The sequence below is a fragment of the Lipotes vexillifer genome, unplaced genomic scaffold (genome assembly GCF_000442215.2).
Source record: "Lipotes vexillifer unplaced genomic scaffold, Lipotes_vexillifer_v1.1 scaffold40, whole genome shotgun sequence".
NCBI lineage: Eukaryota > Metazoa > Chordata > Mammalia > Artiodactyla > Lipotidae > Lipotes > Lipotes vexillifer.
In genome coordinates, this window is record NW_006771578.1 from 5,503,797 (window position 1) to 5,521,747 (window position 17,951).

Here is a 17,951-nt window from a genome sequence, read left to right on the forward strand (position 1 = left end):
ATGTGTTTATTAGAAGTCTGTATATCTTCGTTGGAGAAATGTCTATGTAGGTCTTCTGCCCATTTTTGCATTGGGTTGTTCGTTTTTTTGTTATTGAGCTGCATGAGCTTCTTGTAAATTCTGGAGATTAATCCTTTGTCAGTTGCTTCATTTGCAAATATTTTCTCCCATTCTGAGGGTTGTCTTTTGGTCTTGTTTATGGTTTCCTTTGCTGTGCAAAAGCTTTGAAGTTTCATTAGGTCCCATTTGTTTATTTTTGTTTTTATTTCCATTTCTCTAGGAGGTGGGTCAAAAAGGATCTTGCTGTGATTTATGTCATAGAGTATTCTGCCTCTGTTTTCTTCTAAGAGTTCTATAGTATCTGGCCTTTCATTTAGGTCTTTAATCCATTTTGAGTTTATTTCTGTATACAGTGTTAGAAAGTGTTCTAATTTCATTATTTTGTGTAGCTGTCCAGTTTTCCCAGCACCACTTATTGAAGAGGCTATCTTTTCTGTATTGTATACTCTTGCCTCCTTTATCAAAGAAAAGTTGACCATATGTGCATCAGTTTATCTCTGGGCTTTCTATCCTGTTCCATTGATCTATATTTCTGTTTTTGTGCCAGTATCATACTGTCTTGATTACTGTAGCTTTGTAGTATAGTCTGAAGTCAGGGAGCCTGATTCCTCCAGCTCAAATTTTCTTTCTCAAGATTGCTTTGACTATTCAGGGTCTTTTGTGTCTCCGTACAAATTGTGAAATTTGTGTTCTAGTTCTGTGAAAAATGCCATTGGTAGTTTGATAGGGATTGCATTGAATCTGTAGATTGCTTTGGGTAGTAAAGTCATTTTCACAATATTGATTCTTCCAATCCAAGAACATGGTGTATCTCTCCATCTGTTTGTATCATCTTTAATTTCTTTTGTCAGTGTCTTATAGTTTTCTGCATATAGGTCTTTTGTCTCCCTAGGTAGGTTTATTCCTAGGTATTTTATTCTTTTTGTTGCAATGGTAAATGGGAGTGTTTCCTTAATTTCTCTTTCAGATTTTTCAACATTAATATATAGGAATGCTGGATATTTCTGTGCCTTAATTTTCTATCCTGCTACTTTACCAAATTCAGTGATTAGCCCTAGTAGTTTTCTGGTAGCATCTTTAGGATTCTCTATGTATAGTATCATGTCATCTGCAAACAGTGACAGTTTTACTTCTTCTTTTCTGATTTGGATTCCTTTTATTTCTTTTTCTTCTCTGATTGCTGTGGCTAAAACTTCCAAAACTATGTTGAGTAATAGTGGTGAGAGTGGACAACCTTGTCTTATTCCTGATCTTAGAGGAAATGGTTTCTGTTTTTCACCATCGAGAAAGATGTTGGCTCTGGGTTTGCCATATATGGCCTTTATTATGTTGAGGTAGGTTTCCACTATGCCTACTTTCTGGAGGGTTTTTATCATAAACGGGTGTTGAATCTTGTTGAAAACTTTTTCTGCATCTATTGGGAGGATCATATGGTTTTTCTCCTTCAGTTTGTTAATATGGTGTATCACATTGATTGATTGGCATATATTGAAGAATCCTTGCATTCCTGGGATAAACCCCACTTGATCATGGTGTATGATCCTTTTAATGTGCTGTTGGATTCTGTTTGCTAGTATTTTGTTGAGGATTTTTGCATCTATGTTTATCAGTGATATTGGCCTGTAGTATTCCTTCTTTGTGACATCTTTGTCTGGTTTTTGTATCAGGGTGATGGTGGCCTCATAGAATGAGTTTGGGAGTGTTCCTCCCTCTGCTATATTTTGGAAGAGTTTGAGAAGGATAGGTGTTAGCTCTTCTCTAAATGTTTAATAGAATTCTCCTGTGAAGCCGTCTGGTCCTGGGCTTTTGTTTGTTGGGAGATTTTTAATCACAGTGTCAACTTCAGTGCTTGTGATTGGTCTGTTTATATTTTCCATTTCTTCCTGGTTCAGTCTCAGAAGGTTGTGCTTTTCTAAGAATTTGTCCATTTCTTCCATGTTGTCCAATTTATTGGCATAGAGTTGCTTGTAGTAATCTCTCATGATCCTTTGTATCTCTGCAGTGTCAGTTGTTACTTCTCCTTTTTCATTTCTGATTCTACTGATTTGAGTCTTCTCCCTTTTTTTCTTGATGAGTCTGGCTAATGGTTTATCAATTTTGGTCATCTCCTCAAAGAACCAGCTTTTAGTTTCATTGATCTTTGCTACTGTTTTCTTCATTTCTGAACTGATCTTTATGATTTCTTTCCTTCTGCTAACTTTGGTTTTTTTTTGTTGTTGTTGTTCTTTTTCTTTCTCTAATTGCTTTAGGTGTAAGTTTAGGTTATTTATTTGAGATGTTTCTCATTTCTTGAGGTAGGATTGTATTGCTGTACACTTCCTGCTTAGAACTGCTTTTGCTGCATCCAATAGGTTTTGGGTGGTAGAGTGTTCATCGTCATTTGTTTCTGGGTGTTTTTTGACTTCCTCTTTGATTTCCTCAGTGATCTCTTGGTTATTCAGTAGTGTATTGTTTAGCCTCCATGTGTTTGTATTGTTTACAGGTTTTTTTCCTGTAATTGATATCTAGTCTCATAGCATTGTGGTTGGAAAAGATACTTGTTACGATTTCAATTTTCTTAAATTTACCAAGGCTTGATTTGTGACTCAAGATATGATCTCTACTGGAGAATGTTCTATGAGCACTTGAGAAGAGAGTGTATTTTGTTATTTTTGGATGCAATGTCCTATAAATATCAATTAAGTCCATCTTGTTTAATGTATCATTTAAAGCTTTTATTTCCTTATTTATTTTCATTTTGGATGATCTGTCCATTGGTGAAAGTGGGGTGTTAAAATCCACTACTATGATTGTGTTACTGTCGATTTCCCCTATTATGGCTGTTAGCATTTGCCTTATACATTGACGTGCTCCTATGTTGGGTGCATAAATATTTACAATTGTTATATCTTCTTCTTGGATTGATCCCTTGATCATTATGTAGTGTCCTTGTCTCCTGTAATAGTCTTTGTTTCAGAGTCTATTTTGTCTGATATAAGAATTACCACTCCAGCTTCCTTTTGATTTCCATTTGCATGGAATATCTTTTTCCATCCCCTTACTTTCAGTCTGTATGTGTCTCTAGGTCTGAAGTGGGTCTCTTGTAGACAGCATATATATGGGTCTTGTTTTTGTATCCATTCAGCCAGTCTATGTCTTTTGGCTGGAGCATTTAATCCATTTACGTTTAAGGTAGTTATGGATATGTATGTTCTTATTATCATTTTCTTAGTTGTTTGGGGTTTGTTATTGTAGGTCTTTTCCTTCTCTTGTGTTTCCTGCCTAGAGAAGTTCCTTTAACATTTGTTGTAAAGCTGGTTTGGTGGTGCTGAATTCTCTTAGCTTTTGCTTGTCTGTAAAGGTTTTAATTTCTCCATTGAATCTGAATGAGATCCTTGCTGGGTAGAGTAATCTTGGTTGTAGGTTTTTCCCTTTTATCACTTTAAATATGTCCTGCCACGCCTTTCTGGCTTGCAGAGTTTCTGCTGAAAGATCAGCCGTTAACCTTATGGGAATTCCCTTATATGTTAGTTGTTGTTTTTCCCTTGCTGCTTTTAATATTTTTTCTTTGTATTTAAATTTTGATAGCTTGATTAATATGTGTCTTGGCATGTTTCTCCTTGGATTTATCCTGTAGGGGACTCTCTGTGCTTCCTGGACTTGATTGACTATTTCCTTTCCCATGTTAGGGAAGTTTTCAACTATAATCTCCTGAAGTATTTTCTCAGTCCCTTTCTTTTTCTCTTCTTCTTCTGGGACCCCTATAATTCGAATGTTGGTACATTTAATGTTGTCCCAGAGGTCTCTGAGACTGTCCTCAATTCCCTGCATTCTTTGTTCTTTATTCTGTTTTGTGGTAGTTATTTCCATTATTTTATATTCCAGGTCAATTATCTGTTCTTCTGCCTCTGTTATTCTGCTATTGATTCCTTCTAGAGAATTTTTCATTTCATTTATTGTGTTGTTCATCATTTAAACCTCTATTTCTTATAAACATCTAGTCAATCAACAATTATAGCCTCCTTAGCACATGTTTACTTCATGTCAGTCAGCTAACTTCTCATGTGGGCATAATAAGGGATTTTAGTTTCGGTTAAAACTAAATATTTTTACATAAACAATCATGAATGAACACATGAATAAGAACAATTTTATTCATTTTTATTAAGTAAAATTTATATACAATAAAAAGGAAGAGATATCAATTGTAGTGTTTGAGTTTTGGCAATTTTCTTACAACAACCATCTCAACTGTAGAACATTTCCATCTTACCTCCCCAAGAAATATTCCTTGTGCCCTTTCCTATTTCACCTTCTCTTCCCATACCCATCCAGCCACTGGCCTATTTTATTATCACTACAGATGAGATTTGGTTTATTTCTAGACTTTCATATAAATGGAAACATGCAGTATGTGATTTTTTTCTGTCAAGTTTCTGTCCCTCAGCATAATGTCTGAGATTCATCCATGTTGTTATATATATCAAGAGATTGTTCCTTTTACTGTTGAGCAGTACTCCATTGTGTGAATATATCACAATTTGTTTCTTTATTAACTTGTTGATGGATGTTTGGGTTATTTACAGTTTGGGGCTATAATATGTGAAACTATTTTAGTTTTTAAAACCCTCATATTTTAATGAAGTTGGCTGTGTTAATAACTCTTATTCAAAAGTATTTCCCCTTATGCCTCTAAGATATAGTTCCATCACTGTCTTCCATCAGAGTTGTTGAGACGTCTGATATCATTTTGACTATTGTATTGTTTCTCTATAGGTAATCTACATGGTTGTTTTTGTTTTCTCTGTAAGATTTTAGAATTTTGTTTGTATTTTGATGTTCTAAATTTCCACCAGTGTGTTCTGTGGTATGTACATCCTGGGTAATTTCCTTAGCTTTCTCTTCCAATTTACTAATTCTCTCCTCAGTTGTGTTTAATCAGCTGTTTAACTCCTCTATTACCTTTTTACTTTTAATGACTATATATTTAAATTTCTACTACTCTCTGGTTATTTTTAATCTATCTTTTAAAAAAATCATTTTATCCTTTTTTATGTTTTTAAGTGCTTTTAAATTTCTTTAACTTTAACATACTTATTTTATACTTTATATCTGACAATTTTTATTATCTGAAGCTCTTGCAAGTCTAATTGGACTGTATGTTTCTGCTGGTGCTCACTTTTTGGTGGATTATTTTCATGTGTGTTTTGCAATTTTGGATTATAAGCTCACATTTGGCATGGCTTTATCGCAGAGAATTCTGGTTGGTCTGGGTTGAAGGTGTGTCCCTCCAGACAGCTTTTACATCTACTTCTTTCCAGCAGCCTATAAGTATTGAAAGCTCAAGACTGCATTTATTTCAATATATTGACTACCAGGCAGCATAAATTCAAACCCCAAACCAGAGTCAGAACAGCAAAGTACCTTTTTTTTAACTCATGTAGAACCCAGGCCAAATAAACTTTCTTGTTGTCTCTAGGTAGATTTTGACTATTTCACACTCTCACTGAGGGACTAGTCCATCAAGTATTTTGGCTTTATGCAAGCATCTCAGTTTCAACTTCCTGCCTTACACAGGATAAATGACCCCCACCCCCACCCCCATGCCCATTAAAACCCAAGTCCCTGGCTTTTTGCAACCGGCAAACACATTCTTGTCCCCAGTCTCCTCCCCTACATGGCCAGCTTATTGTTACTTTCTTGCAAGGGAGGCCCACAGGGAACTCAGGTAGGAATCGGAATCTGAGCCTGGAGGGGAATACCTAGCTCCCAGGAGGCTGAGTGCTCAGCCTTCAGCAGATTCTGGCTGGACCTCAAAGAATGAAGCCCAAGGCTCCCTATCTGTCCAATTCTGATGCCTTCACTCATTTTCCATTTGTAGTGAAGTTGTCCTTTACTCCCCTCTTCCCTTCATCCTACATTGGTCTGTTGAAAACAGCTGGGCCAACTTTTACTGTGTGTCTTTCTGACTCCAGTATACTTACTGAAAAATAAATGTGTCGTTTTATACCTCTCAAACCACACACAGCAGAACCATTTGCTTAGATTTCATAACACAAGGATATATACATTACAGCTTCAAAGTGTCAAGATTAAAACTGGGGACTCATGGTTTATCCATCTCAGCTCACACCTCCATTCTTCAGAGTGTAGGAGCCCCTACTCAAGCCCCAGTTCTCAGAATCGTGTGTCAGAGCAGTAAGCCAACCCATTTTCTGACCCACTGGGATAGCCAGTTTGAAGAACAGTCCTGAACCAAGAGTCCTTGTCCAAATGCCAGCCATGCGATTCACCTCAGTCAGGTGATATTCAGCTTTTTCCTGGGGTCTAAAGCAGAGTCCCACTACCCTGCTGCCCTCCATCTGGCCTCCCTCTGGGTCCTGCTTGCTTTTAGTAGATTCACGCTCTGAGAAAATGCTTTTCTTGAGTAACCCCACTACGTAGATGCTCTCAAGGTACCTTGCTGGGAAGCAAATGAGAATCAGGTTCTCAAGTCAAACCCCAACCCAAGCTGCCCTTTCCAAGCTGAACTTAGCACAGTGTCTTAACAAAGCTCTTTTCCTTAGAAAGAACTTTGGAGCCACACAGGCCTGAGTTTGAATCCCAGTTCGGCCACTGACCAGTAGTTATTAGGCATGTGATTTAACCTCCTTGAGCCTTTCTCATCTGTAAAATGGAGACGGTTAAACATAGCTCAGGGCTCTTGTAAGAAAACAAGATGAAGGGTGTCTCCTGCCCAGCGCAAAGTACAGTAGAAGCCCACAGGCGTGAGTTTCTTCTTGACGTTACCAGCCAGGCCAGAAGTTCTGGCTACACAGCTGAGAGACTCCAGGTTTGAAGCCTGAGATCTGATGGCCTGTTGTGCATGTTGGGTGGGTACTGGGTGTTTGCTGGACAGAGTATTCAGCATGGGGTCAGGGGCTCTGTGGGAGCCCAGCCAGACAAAAATGAGCTGTTCCAGGCCTTGTGTATGTTGGAGGTCACAAGGACACCCACGCCCGGCCACGTCAGGTTTTGAGCATGGGTTGCTCATGGTCCTGCTGTATTTTGCAAAGGAAAGGAAAGTTCCTTTGGGCTGTGCTTTTGACCTTTGAACGTGTTATCTTCAAAGCCATAAACCTGGTCCACTGGATTATAAAAGTAGCTCATTCTAACACGTTCTCCCTGCAGCCTGCTCCTTGCCGTCCAGCACACACCCACGGTAACCAAAGGCCACCACCATGACAAGGGACCAGAATGGAACCTGGGAGATGGAGAGTAACGAGAACTTTGAAGGCTACATGAAGGCTCTGGGTAAGGGGGTTGCCAGAGGTGGGAAAGGGGGAGGAGGTGGGAAAAGGGGAGGAGGTGGGAAAGGGAGAGGGAGGGCACTGTGGAGCTCCCCAGACCTGTGTGCAAGCCTCACTCCTCGCTCTTTACCAGCTGTGTAATATAAGGCAAGTCACACTCATTCTCTGAGGCTCAGATTCCTCATCGGCAAGTTGGGAGCAATAATAAATGAGGTTATGTCTAGAATGTCCTTGGTGCACAGAAAAAGTTCACTGAATGGAGGAGGCACACGCACACACACACACACACACACACACACACACACACACACACGAATATGTGAGGAAAGCCAGACTTGAGAGGAAAATGCAGTAGCTCCCCTGCCTTGTGATGGCCATCTCTTAGATAACAAGTTGGATCTGATATGATGCACAAATGACCCCTGCATTTTGCTCTTTCATTAGTCTTGTAGTGGAGAAGCACAAAAAGAGTAGATAACAAATCTCTCAGCCTGGAGAAAATCAGGCTGGGAAAGGCTTTCATCATATACATCAAACAACTCACTGCTCACCTGACTTCTGAACTAGGCTCCAAGCCAGGGGCTCCATCACCATGTGTCCTGAGTTGACTCTCCTGTGGGATCTCTTGTGGGGCTGGCAGAAAACACACAAAACCAGAGCAAGTGGGCCCACAGAGGGGAACTCACTTTTGGGGGCAGATATTATAGGCCAGGCCCTGGCAAGGAGCATTGGCTGCCTGTCCTTATTTCTTCAATGACCTCCTGATCACCTTTTCTAGCTTTAGATCTCTCCGAATAGGGAGTTCCCAGCTGGAACTTCTCTACGTGAAGCATGAGAAAAAATGGCTGCGGGTGCGGTCTGAGGCCCAATAATTTGGATGTGATGATGGGAAGTCTCATCAAGAATGGGGATTGTGGGTTTTTCTGTGCAATTCACTTCTAGCTTGATGACACTTCCACAGTGTCAACAAACAAGGAGAGCTCATGTGACATGTTTTGCAATTTACAGAGGTTGGAAATTTCTTCATGTACTTTAGACATGTTTACAACACTGGATAGCTATTTTTTCCCCTCCTGGCTACAGAATGTTACCAATATACTTGGGAGAGGGGGGAGGAGACAAAAATCCCCGTATCAGAACCCTAACCCTGCCGCCCCTGCTTTTAGCACCCTGAGTGAGACTAGAAATGGAATCCTGCTTCCATACGTGAGTAAATGGGCTGGAAATGAGCTCAGAACTAGAATTCTGAACAAGATCATACAGAGGAGGAAACCAAACCAGTGGGCCAGCTGAGGCTTTCTCTCTGACCTTGACCAATATTTTAACGTTTCCGCACCAGTCTCCTCATCCACCAGATAGAGAAATAACACCAGCCTTGTTTCCCCAGATGATGTTGGTGGTTGTTTTGAATGATCAAAAGTATTTTAACAAGAGCTATTTGGTGGTTTCAAGCTTTCAGCAGTAAGCTGAACAAGCCCAGCTCAGGGAATATAATAAGAAAGCAATTTTGTGTCCTTTGTTGCTTATTCTTAAATTATATAAAGTCCTATGGTGGCTTTAGGTACAAAATCGAGTCTCAGTTTGGTTTTCAGCTATAAAGGGTGGGCCCCTGGAGCCCCTCTTTCTAGTCTTAAGGTGAGAGGCAAGCACTCCTGTCACCATTCCCTATTCCCTCTGGGGGATGCCGGGGTGCAGGGCACCCTGTCAGCTCTGTGCAAAAAAATCCTCTTCCTAAAAGCAGCCTTCCTCTGGACTCTTTCACACCCACTTACACGCTCCTTGTGCGGGAGGGGTGCGTGGATCGTGAATGTGATGTTTGGATGTCTCTGTCCAGGAGGTTTTGGAGGCAGTGGCCTTTCCAGTTCTCCTTGGTATCGGACACCTCTTATCTCAGAGCTACAGTCATGACTTCCAATTCAACAACTTAACTACATTGATTTCACTCTAATGAGCAAAGGGGTTGACCCCTCTGTATGAGTCTGTGCAGTGGAGAGGGGTGGGCTCCCACTTTCCCGACGGAGATTAACACCATAGGGGGTGGCACTAGCTAAACCCAGAATGTGGATGTGCTTGGTGTCTCGGTTTACCCAGCTGCTGATGGCCTACAGTATCCCAGGAGCTTGCCCCAGCTTGAATCCATGCGGCTCTGTGCAGAAACGACTCAGCCAGAGTCACCTTCCCTCCATGGAGATGGGACACCTGACCCCTCTCACCTGCCCATAGGGACACAAGTGGGGCAGACAGGCACTGGCAGTGACTGGAGACAGGTCTCAAGGGCTCAGCCAGAAGCAGCCGGGTGGGGATGCCTCCCACAATTGAATCTGCTGAAAGCAACCCAGCAGGGACTTCCCTGGTGGCCCAGTGGTTAAGACTCCACGCTTCCAATACAGGGTACGTGGGAACCATGCCATGCGGTGTGGCCAGAGAAAAAAAAAACCAAAACGCAACCCAGCAGATCTGTACAATTTCCTCCACATCCACCCCACAAGACAGGGGTTGCTTTCCCAACACTGACAAGTCAGTGAAGCTTGGCTTCTTGCCCTTCTGAGCGCGAAGCCCTTCGCATTTGGGGAAAACATATGTGGAGATCCTCCCAAATCCCCAGATATGGAAATATCACTAAGTATAACCCCATTCCCTGCCAAAGAGCTGTCTCTTCCTTAGATGTTAATCCCTAGCACCAGGGAGTCGGCTTTCTCTGTGGGCCTGGCGGCTGGTTCCCTAGGAAGGAGATACTCCTGTCGAGCGGTGGGTCTGGGGACAAACTGTCTTTGCTCCCAGTTGGTGACTCACTCCACCCCCCGCCTCTCCCACATGACCTGGCTGCCAGCCTCAGCAATGACACATCAGGGCAACCTTTGGGTTTACCCCAAATTTTCAAAGTCATTCGCTGTTCAGAGGATGGGTGACAAGGGTCAATGGTGTCTCCTTTCCTCCCTCTTAGACCTCGTGTTTCCTGAGGCCCTAGACTCTTTCTTGACAGCGAGGGGAGCTGCTGGTGAACCCCTCTACCCTGAGGAAGCTGTCATGCCCCGAGGTCCTCCTTCAGCTTGGATCGGGGAGTCAGGGAGTGGAGGATTGGTCTTCAGTCTAGAGGGCAGACCTCTCAAAGTGAGGTCCCCGTGCTGTGAAAGAACGCTGGGGGAGAGTCCATTCACTCTGCCCTGCAGTGAGGCCAGCACTGCACGTACCTGGGGAATCATTCAGCTTCTTTACCAAAGCTTTAGACGTCGCCCGTGGAAGCCAGGGACGGTGCCATCTGCAGCAGGCCCGGGCCCAGCCTCTGTTCTCAGGGAGCTCAAACTGGTGCAGACAGTCAAGCTATAGCCGTGTACAAATTGCATTCCTGTTCTCTATTATAGTGTGATAAATCACCCCCAAAACGTGGTGGCTTGACTTTATTATACAGTGATTTTATCATTGTCTCTCATAGTTATGGGAGCTGACCAGGTTCACATAGGGGGTTCTTGCTAGGAGGCTCTCATTCCATTGCAGTAGGACAGTGGCTGGGGCCAGAGCCATCTCAAAGGCTTCTGGCTCCTGTGTCTGGCAATTGGTGCTGGCCAGCCGCTGAGACCTCAGAAGGGGCTGTGGATGACCCATGGTGGCCTGCACATGGTGACCCATGTGGCCTGCATTTCCTCATAGCACTCTGGTTGTGTCTAAAGAGACAGGAGGCAGCAGCTGAATGACCTTTTATAACCCAGACCCAGAAGTCACACAGCATCACTTCCGCCGTATTCTATTGGTTGAAGCAGTCATGAGCCCACCCACATTCAAGGGGAAGGTACATAGACTCCGCCTCTCAAAATGTCAAAATCCTATTGTAAGAACAGCCTGTAGGATGAGAGGTGGTGGTGTTGTAGCCATTAAAGAAAGTATAGTCTGCCACAGATGGGGCAGTGGGTGATTCTGTCCCTTGGGCCTGAAAGGGCTATAGTGACAATAGAACAATGGTGACCGGAAGTGTGTGCGCTGAATGGTGATGGGTGGTAACTAGACTTGTGGTGGTGATCACTCTGCAGTCTATACAGATGTTGAATGATGATGCTGTACACCTGAAATGTACATAATTTTTTAAAACAGTGTGTGTGGCGGTGAGGGTGGAGGGAGCTGCAATAGATGGATCATTGACGGTTTCCTGAGTGCTTCTGGGTGGGGTTTTGAAGGAAGGAGAGGCGTGCTCTACACAAGGATAGAGTCAGGTCTGGACCTGTGAGCACGTGCCAAGGTCAGGCTGATGAGGATGTGGGCGGCCAAAGGAAGCAGAAGCCATATTACCAGGGAGTGAAGTGCAAGGGCGGCCGCAGGGGTAAGAAAGTCAGAAAGGTACCAGGGCTGGATCTTGAAGTGGTGTGACACCGTGTGTGATCATCACCCAAGGACATCAGGTAAGGAGAGGGTCCTGGGAAGAACTGTGTACAGAGGAGAGAAGGGCCATGAGCACACTGACAGCCAGGGCGTGAATAGATCAGCAGAGACAGTCAGAGAACTGAAGGAGGAAGTGGCTGCAGTCGTCCTGGGAAGATGCGAGAGCAGTGCCAAGGAGGGTGTCCAAGGGGTTGTCCATAGCAGGAAACTGACTAGATTTGGTAACGAAGTAGAGAAGAAGCAGGGGGTGAGCCTAAGAAATAAAACCCCACCATGTAACTTTAATCAGGAAGACAGGAATGTATAATGGAAGGCATCTGTTCCAAAAGTACTCAGGGACTTCCCTCGTGGTCCACTGGTTAAGAATCCGCCTGCCAATGCAGGGGACACAGGTTTGAGCCCTGTTCCAGGAAGATCCCACCTGCTGAGGGGCAACTAAGCCCGTGCGCCACAACTACTGAGCCCGTGTGCCACAACTACTGAAGACCCCGCGCCTAGAGCCTGTGCTCTGCAACAAGAGAAGCCACCGCAGTGAGAAGCCCGTGCACCACAACGAAGAGTAGCCCCCTTCACTGCTGCGTAGCAGCAGCAGTGAAGACCCAGCACAGTCAAAAATAAATAATAAACAAATAAATAAAAGTAAAAGTACTCTGTTAACGTTAAACTTAGACATATTTTAGGAAATCTTTGTTCAGTAAATTGTAACCATTAGGAAAAATCCAGTTCTCTTAATTCACAAAAGAAGGTGGGGATCATCTTCTATGAAGAGCATCTTTTCATTGAAATCAACATGTACAGATTTAAAAGAGCAGTGGCTACTGCAAAAAGTCCTAGTGGGTCTCTGGAAAATTCTACCAGGAAAGCGGTAGCCTTAGAGGCTGAAGTCAAGCAGCTGCCACCTGAATGGTCTTTGCCAGGAAATCGTTCCTGATTACCCACAATGTTCAAAAGCCTGTCCTGACTGTAAGGGGCCAAAGTGTAACATCAGAGGTGAGCGCATGCACAAAACACTCTCGTGCCATGATAAGATTGTGCTAGCATGAGCTTTCTATACATTACGTCATTTAATTGATTCAGTTTCCACAAATGCCTTGAGCACCTATGACATGCCAGGAAGAGCTCTAGGCACTGGTGAAGCGGTGGTAAATGAGGCAACAAGTTCCCTGTCCTTGCGGAGTGGGCACGCTAGTGGGAGAGAGAGAGGGTAATAGCTTAAGACTATTTGGGTAGTGGTAAGTGCTTTAAAGAAAATAAAAAGGAATTCTTGGGTGGAGAGTGATGGGTGGTCAGGGAAGGTTGTCTGAGGAGGTGACATTGGAGCCGAGGCTTGAATGCTGAGAAGTGTTGTTCCGGGCACAGGGCACAGCAAAGGCTGGTGCGTTGGGCCTGTGGTGAGCCCAGGGGTAGGTTAGGCCTTATGATGGGCAGACTTAATCCATCTTATTCATATTCTTTAAGGTTCGCTATGACTACAGCGTGAAGAATGAATCACAGGAGGGCAAGACTAGAAACACGGAGGCCCGTTAAGGAAGCTTCTGTGTTGTTCAGGCAAGAAATGATGATGGTTGGTTTAGGGCGGTGCCCAGGGCTGGAGAAGAGAGGACAGATTCAGTGTATATTTTGATGGTAAAGCTGACAGGGCTTGCAGATAAAAATGAAGTGAGAGGAAATGGAAGAAATGAAGACGGTCCCCAGGCTTAGGCCTGAATAGCTGGGAAGGCTGTGACCCTATCAGGTGACGTGGGGAAGACATGGCGGGGACTGAGTTTGGACAGGGGTGCCAGGCAGGGGGGAACGCGTTAAGAATTCTGATTTGCATCTTTTGATTACAGATGCCCATTACACATCCAAGTGGAGTATTAAAATTGGCATGTTGATATAAGATCGAGAGCTTAGGGTAGAGCCAGGGATAAAGCCAAAGGAATGCTTGCCATTTTAAGGAGCGAGGAATCTGGAGGTCAGGGAAGTGGAGGAACTTTCCTGGGGTCACTTGTGGCTGGAAATTGGTGTTACTCAGAGAGGAGCCTGCTGCTTCTAACCCCCAAGCACTTGCCATAGCTCAGTTCCAGGTGCAGGTGCTAAGTGTGGGGTTAGGGGAGGGGGAGCTTCGTGCTGAGCAAAGTTCATCAGGATGGGGACCTCCGAAGCAGGCAGGCAGGACCCTCAGATACATTGCAAGAGAGTCACTCGGAGTCCCTTGGTAAAAATGAATGAATGAATACATGAATGAATGAATGTCTGTTGACCCAACGAGGAGTTAATTTCACGGCATTTGGATTCCTGCCAGTGCTTACAAGTCAATAAAGTTAGACACTGGCCAAAGACTTTACTTGTGTGGCATCTGGTTGGACTTTCAAACAGGGACAGTGCTGTAGGTGGGAAAAGCCCGGGCGAAGGTAAGTTTGGCCCCTTCCTAAGGGTCTCCCCTGGGGTGTAGTGGCAGTTTCTCCTCCAAGACCCCCCTCCCAACGGTGCAGACTAGACTATGGGAGGGGGGAGGTGAAAAGTACAAGGGGAGCAGGGAGGCACCCCAGGGTCTCCAGCCTGCCTCCGCTGGCTAGGGAAGGGTTTGGATGCATTTGGAGGTGTCCCTGAGGGTAAGAGAGGAGGAGGCAGGAAGGGGCAAGGACGGTTCCTCTTTCCGTGGATTATCGGGAGGAGGAGACGGCATGGAAAGACGGAGTAGATTGCTCTTCCACTCTGCTCCTCATAATGCCTGAGTGCTGAGGATTTGTGAATTAAGGAGTTCAGGTTCGAAGCCCGTGGAAGCTGCACTTAGAATGGGTTTCAGATTTCATAGGATGAAAATGTGTGCATCTCTGCTCTTTAGTTTACAAATCGCGTCTGCCCTTTTAGGCTACAACTTGAGCTTTTTCCACGAGCATATTACAAAGCATTTTAATGTTGAGTAGCATACTCATATTTCAATGTTATGGCCTGCATTGTTCAAAATGCAGTTATGAAAAGTATGCTTTAATAAAGTCACTTCAGTGTTTTCTTTTTTTTCTTCTGCAGCAGCTATAAGCCATATATATTATTCAGAAATAGCTTGCCTTTGTACGTTTTCCTCTGAGATAGAAATTCATTTCACCTGGTTATAAATCAGGCTCGGAGATACCTTTAATCCAGAAAAGCAGATGAAACATATTTGATAACCCTGGTGTTCAAACACCATACCAGGAAAATAATTTTCCCTGCAAAGTACAAACAGTAAGTGTTTTTGTAATCTGTGTGTGTATGCCTGTGTATTCTACAGCTGCAGTTAAACATTTCCTTTTGATTAGAAATATCACAAATCCACCAACAGAATGTTTGGCTCCCTTCCCTGGGGTGGAGCAGAGGTGACATGATTAACTAGCCTGCGCACACGGTGAAGGGTAGCCAAGAGGCCAAGCCATTTTTCAACCCAGAGAAGGAGCAATGTTTGATTCGATTTGCATAGAGCCCCTAGTAAGATTCCCTGGCTCTGGTCCGAAAGACTGACTGGGGGTGGTGTTTCCAGGACAAACCTCTTCTCTTGGCAGTAGACATTTTTAGCTGTGATCTACCTCTCTGGGCAACCAGGGACAAGCAGTAATTTCCATTTAGGGAGCCTTAAACAGAATGTGTTTTAGTTGTGAATGATAAACAGAATGTATTTGTAGACAAACTGCCAGGAGTGCTGTCCTAGCTGGGCAACTCTGAACCAGCCACTTAAATTCTCTGGGCTTTGATTTCCACATCTGTGGAGTGAAAACAGACTTGCTCTCTGAAGACCACTTAAATTTAGACTTCTAAATTTCTCTGTAATTCCCAGTTCTTCCTTAGTACACTTGACCCTTGAACAGCAGTGGGGACGGAGGCAGCAGCAGTGTGTTAGGGGCCCTGCTCTCCGTGCAGTCAAAACTCTGCGTGTAACTTATGGTTGGCCCTCCATATATATGTAGTTCCTCCGTATCTGTGGTTCTGCATCTGTGGATTTAACCAACCGCAGATGGTGTAGTTCTGTAATTACTATTGAAAAAACTTCCACATGTAAGTGGACCCGTGCAGTTCAAACCCGTGTCTTTCAAGGGTCAACTGCAGTTTTGCCTGGTGCCCTCCCCTCCGTTAACACATGACCTGAGGTCTTCTTTCCTCAACTCCTAACTGTGTCTCCAGCATGGTTTAGCACAGCCTAAACTTCTCCTCACTCAGCACAGAGGGCTAGAGCAGGAACTAAAGTCGTTTCTACCCTTTGGTCAACCTATGGAATGAGGAAACCAGTCCATGCAAAAAAAAAAAAAAAAAGGTTTGGCCAGGCTGGATTAAACGCCCACGTGACAGGCCAGGGCTATGTGACGGAGGGAGGGGGTAGATCAGCCACCATTCTGACTTTCTTCAGAGTCCAGTACACTTGGTCTGCATGGAGTGGCAGATGGCTGTGGAGATGCATAAACATGACCTGAATATTTCACTCTGGACTGAATGCCAATCTGACCACTGTTTGACCAGAGTGGAAAAGGCCAAGGAGTGGAGGCCAATGTGCATCAAATACCCATCAGCTCCTCGGCACTGTGTAAAACATTTTTGCCATTATTTTAACTGAATCCTTACATAAATAACCCTATGAGATAAGCTTTCTTTTCCCCATTTTACTGTGAGAAACTGAGGCTCAGAAAGGGAAAGTGACTTCTCTGAGGTCACAAAGCTGGGAGATCAGAGACAGGATTTATGCCTGGATCTGACCCTCGCTCTTTTATGCCAGAAGTTCTAAACTTCGGCATGCACAGAAAGGCTTGGAAGGCTTGTAAAAACAAGAGGGGCCCAACCCCCTGTAGGTCTAGGGTGGATCACAGAATTTACATTTCTAAGAGGGTCCCACGTGCTGTGGCTGCTGCCAGCCCAGGGGCCTCACTTTGAGAACCACCGTCCTAGACCACGGTGCCCACGTTAACCAAACCATAAGTATCTCTTGAGCTCCTACTGTGTGCGCAGCCCTGGGCCTGGTTCTGTGGGGGACACGGGAGCAAAGAGACAACATCATCCTTGAACTCACAGAGCTGAGACTTGGAGAAAAAAATTATAAACCCCATGAAAGAGAGGAAAATGCCAGGTAGTACCTCCTGCGGGTTAAACCCTGGGCCTGGAAAGCAGGTGAGGAAGGAGGTAAGAAAGAACAGAACATGCTAGAGCAGGCAAGGCTGGGGCTGGGAGGACAGGGGCAGGGATCCAGGGACCAGATGTGCAGGGAGCATCTGGAAAAATGCAGAGGGCTCCGAGGAAACCAGCTTATGAGATCAGGGAGTTGATTATGATGGTGCCGCCTATGGGGCCACTACCACAAGCCACCAGCCACTGGGCAGATCCCTTCACAAACACCATCAAATTTCATCCTCAAAATAGCCTGATGCGATTAGTAATAACTCTACATAGAGCTACTGCTCTCTGCTGCTTCCAGATCTGGACCCTAGTGTCCAGCGATGGAGCTGAAGTTAGATGTCACCTGGCTCTTTAGGCTGTGTTTCTGGGGAAGAATGAGAGAAACAGGAATTGGAGTGTAACACGTTAGCCTCTGCCTAGCACAAGCACGTGTTTATACCGACTAGAATGCAGAAAACATTCTTTTGCGGCTTTTAGCAGTCTTAAGGAAGGATTCATTGTGAAGTCGATATAGTTGACCGCTTGGTCCTGTCTAGTCTTCCCCTTTCCCAACAGGCCAGCAGTTGCCTTAAAGGGAGAAAAATTAAACAAGGGATATCACCATAATTTCAGGGACTAGATGACAGAGACAAATGCCTCAGAAAGGGGTTTGTCAACCCTTCCTGTATTATGCTCTGTGGAACCCTGGCCAGCTGGAGATCCCACCACGGAGGGTTCTACAGCCACCTAAGACTGGGAAAGGCTGCATCTTCTGTCCTGCTCTTGGAGTTACAAAGCATTTTTCCCAGATGAGAATCTCTGTGAAATTCTTCAGTATAGAAAGCAGCCAGCCTGTCTTGGTTTTAATTGCTCATTTCTCAAACTTAGCTGATCATGAGCTCCCCTTTAAAAAATTTTTTTGACCACCAGTCTTTTATAGGCTGAGTCCGTGGCAAATACAGTGGGGCACCCTGGGCTCTTTGAATACTGGCCTAGATGCCTAGGAGGGTTCACAGCAGCAGAGAGAGCATTTATCTACCCCCATGCCCTGGGGCCTGCAGGCTGTGTGGCTTGGACCTGCCCCGGTACAATTTCTTTTTCTTTTTTTTTTTCTTTTCTTTTTTTTTTTTTTTTTTTTTTTTGTGGTGGGGG

General features: G+C 44.3%; 1 protein-coding gene across 1 annotated transcript in view; it reads left to right on the plus strand.

The window, feature by feature from the left end:
* Nucleotides 1–7,203: 7,203 nt before the first annotated feature.
* RBP2 (retinol binding protein 2) overlaps nucleotides 7,204–17,951 on the plus strand; it is a 22,108-nt gene continuing 11,360 nt past the window's right edge. Inside the window, exon 1 of the mRNA XM_007446976.1 lies at nucleotides 7,204–7,332. Coding sequence (XP_007447038.1) covers nucleotides 7,260–7,332 — 73 coding nt within the window. The 5' untranslated portion in view covers nucleotides 7,204–7,259. The remainder of the gene's footprint in view (nucleotides 7,333–17,951) is intronic.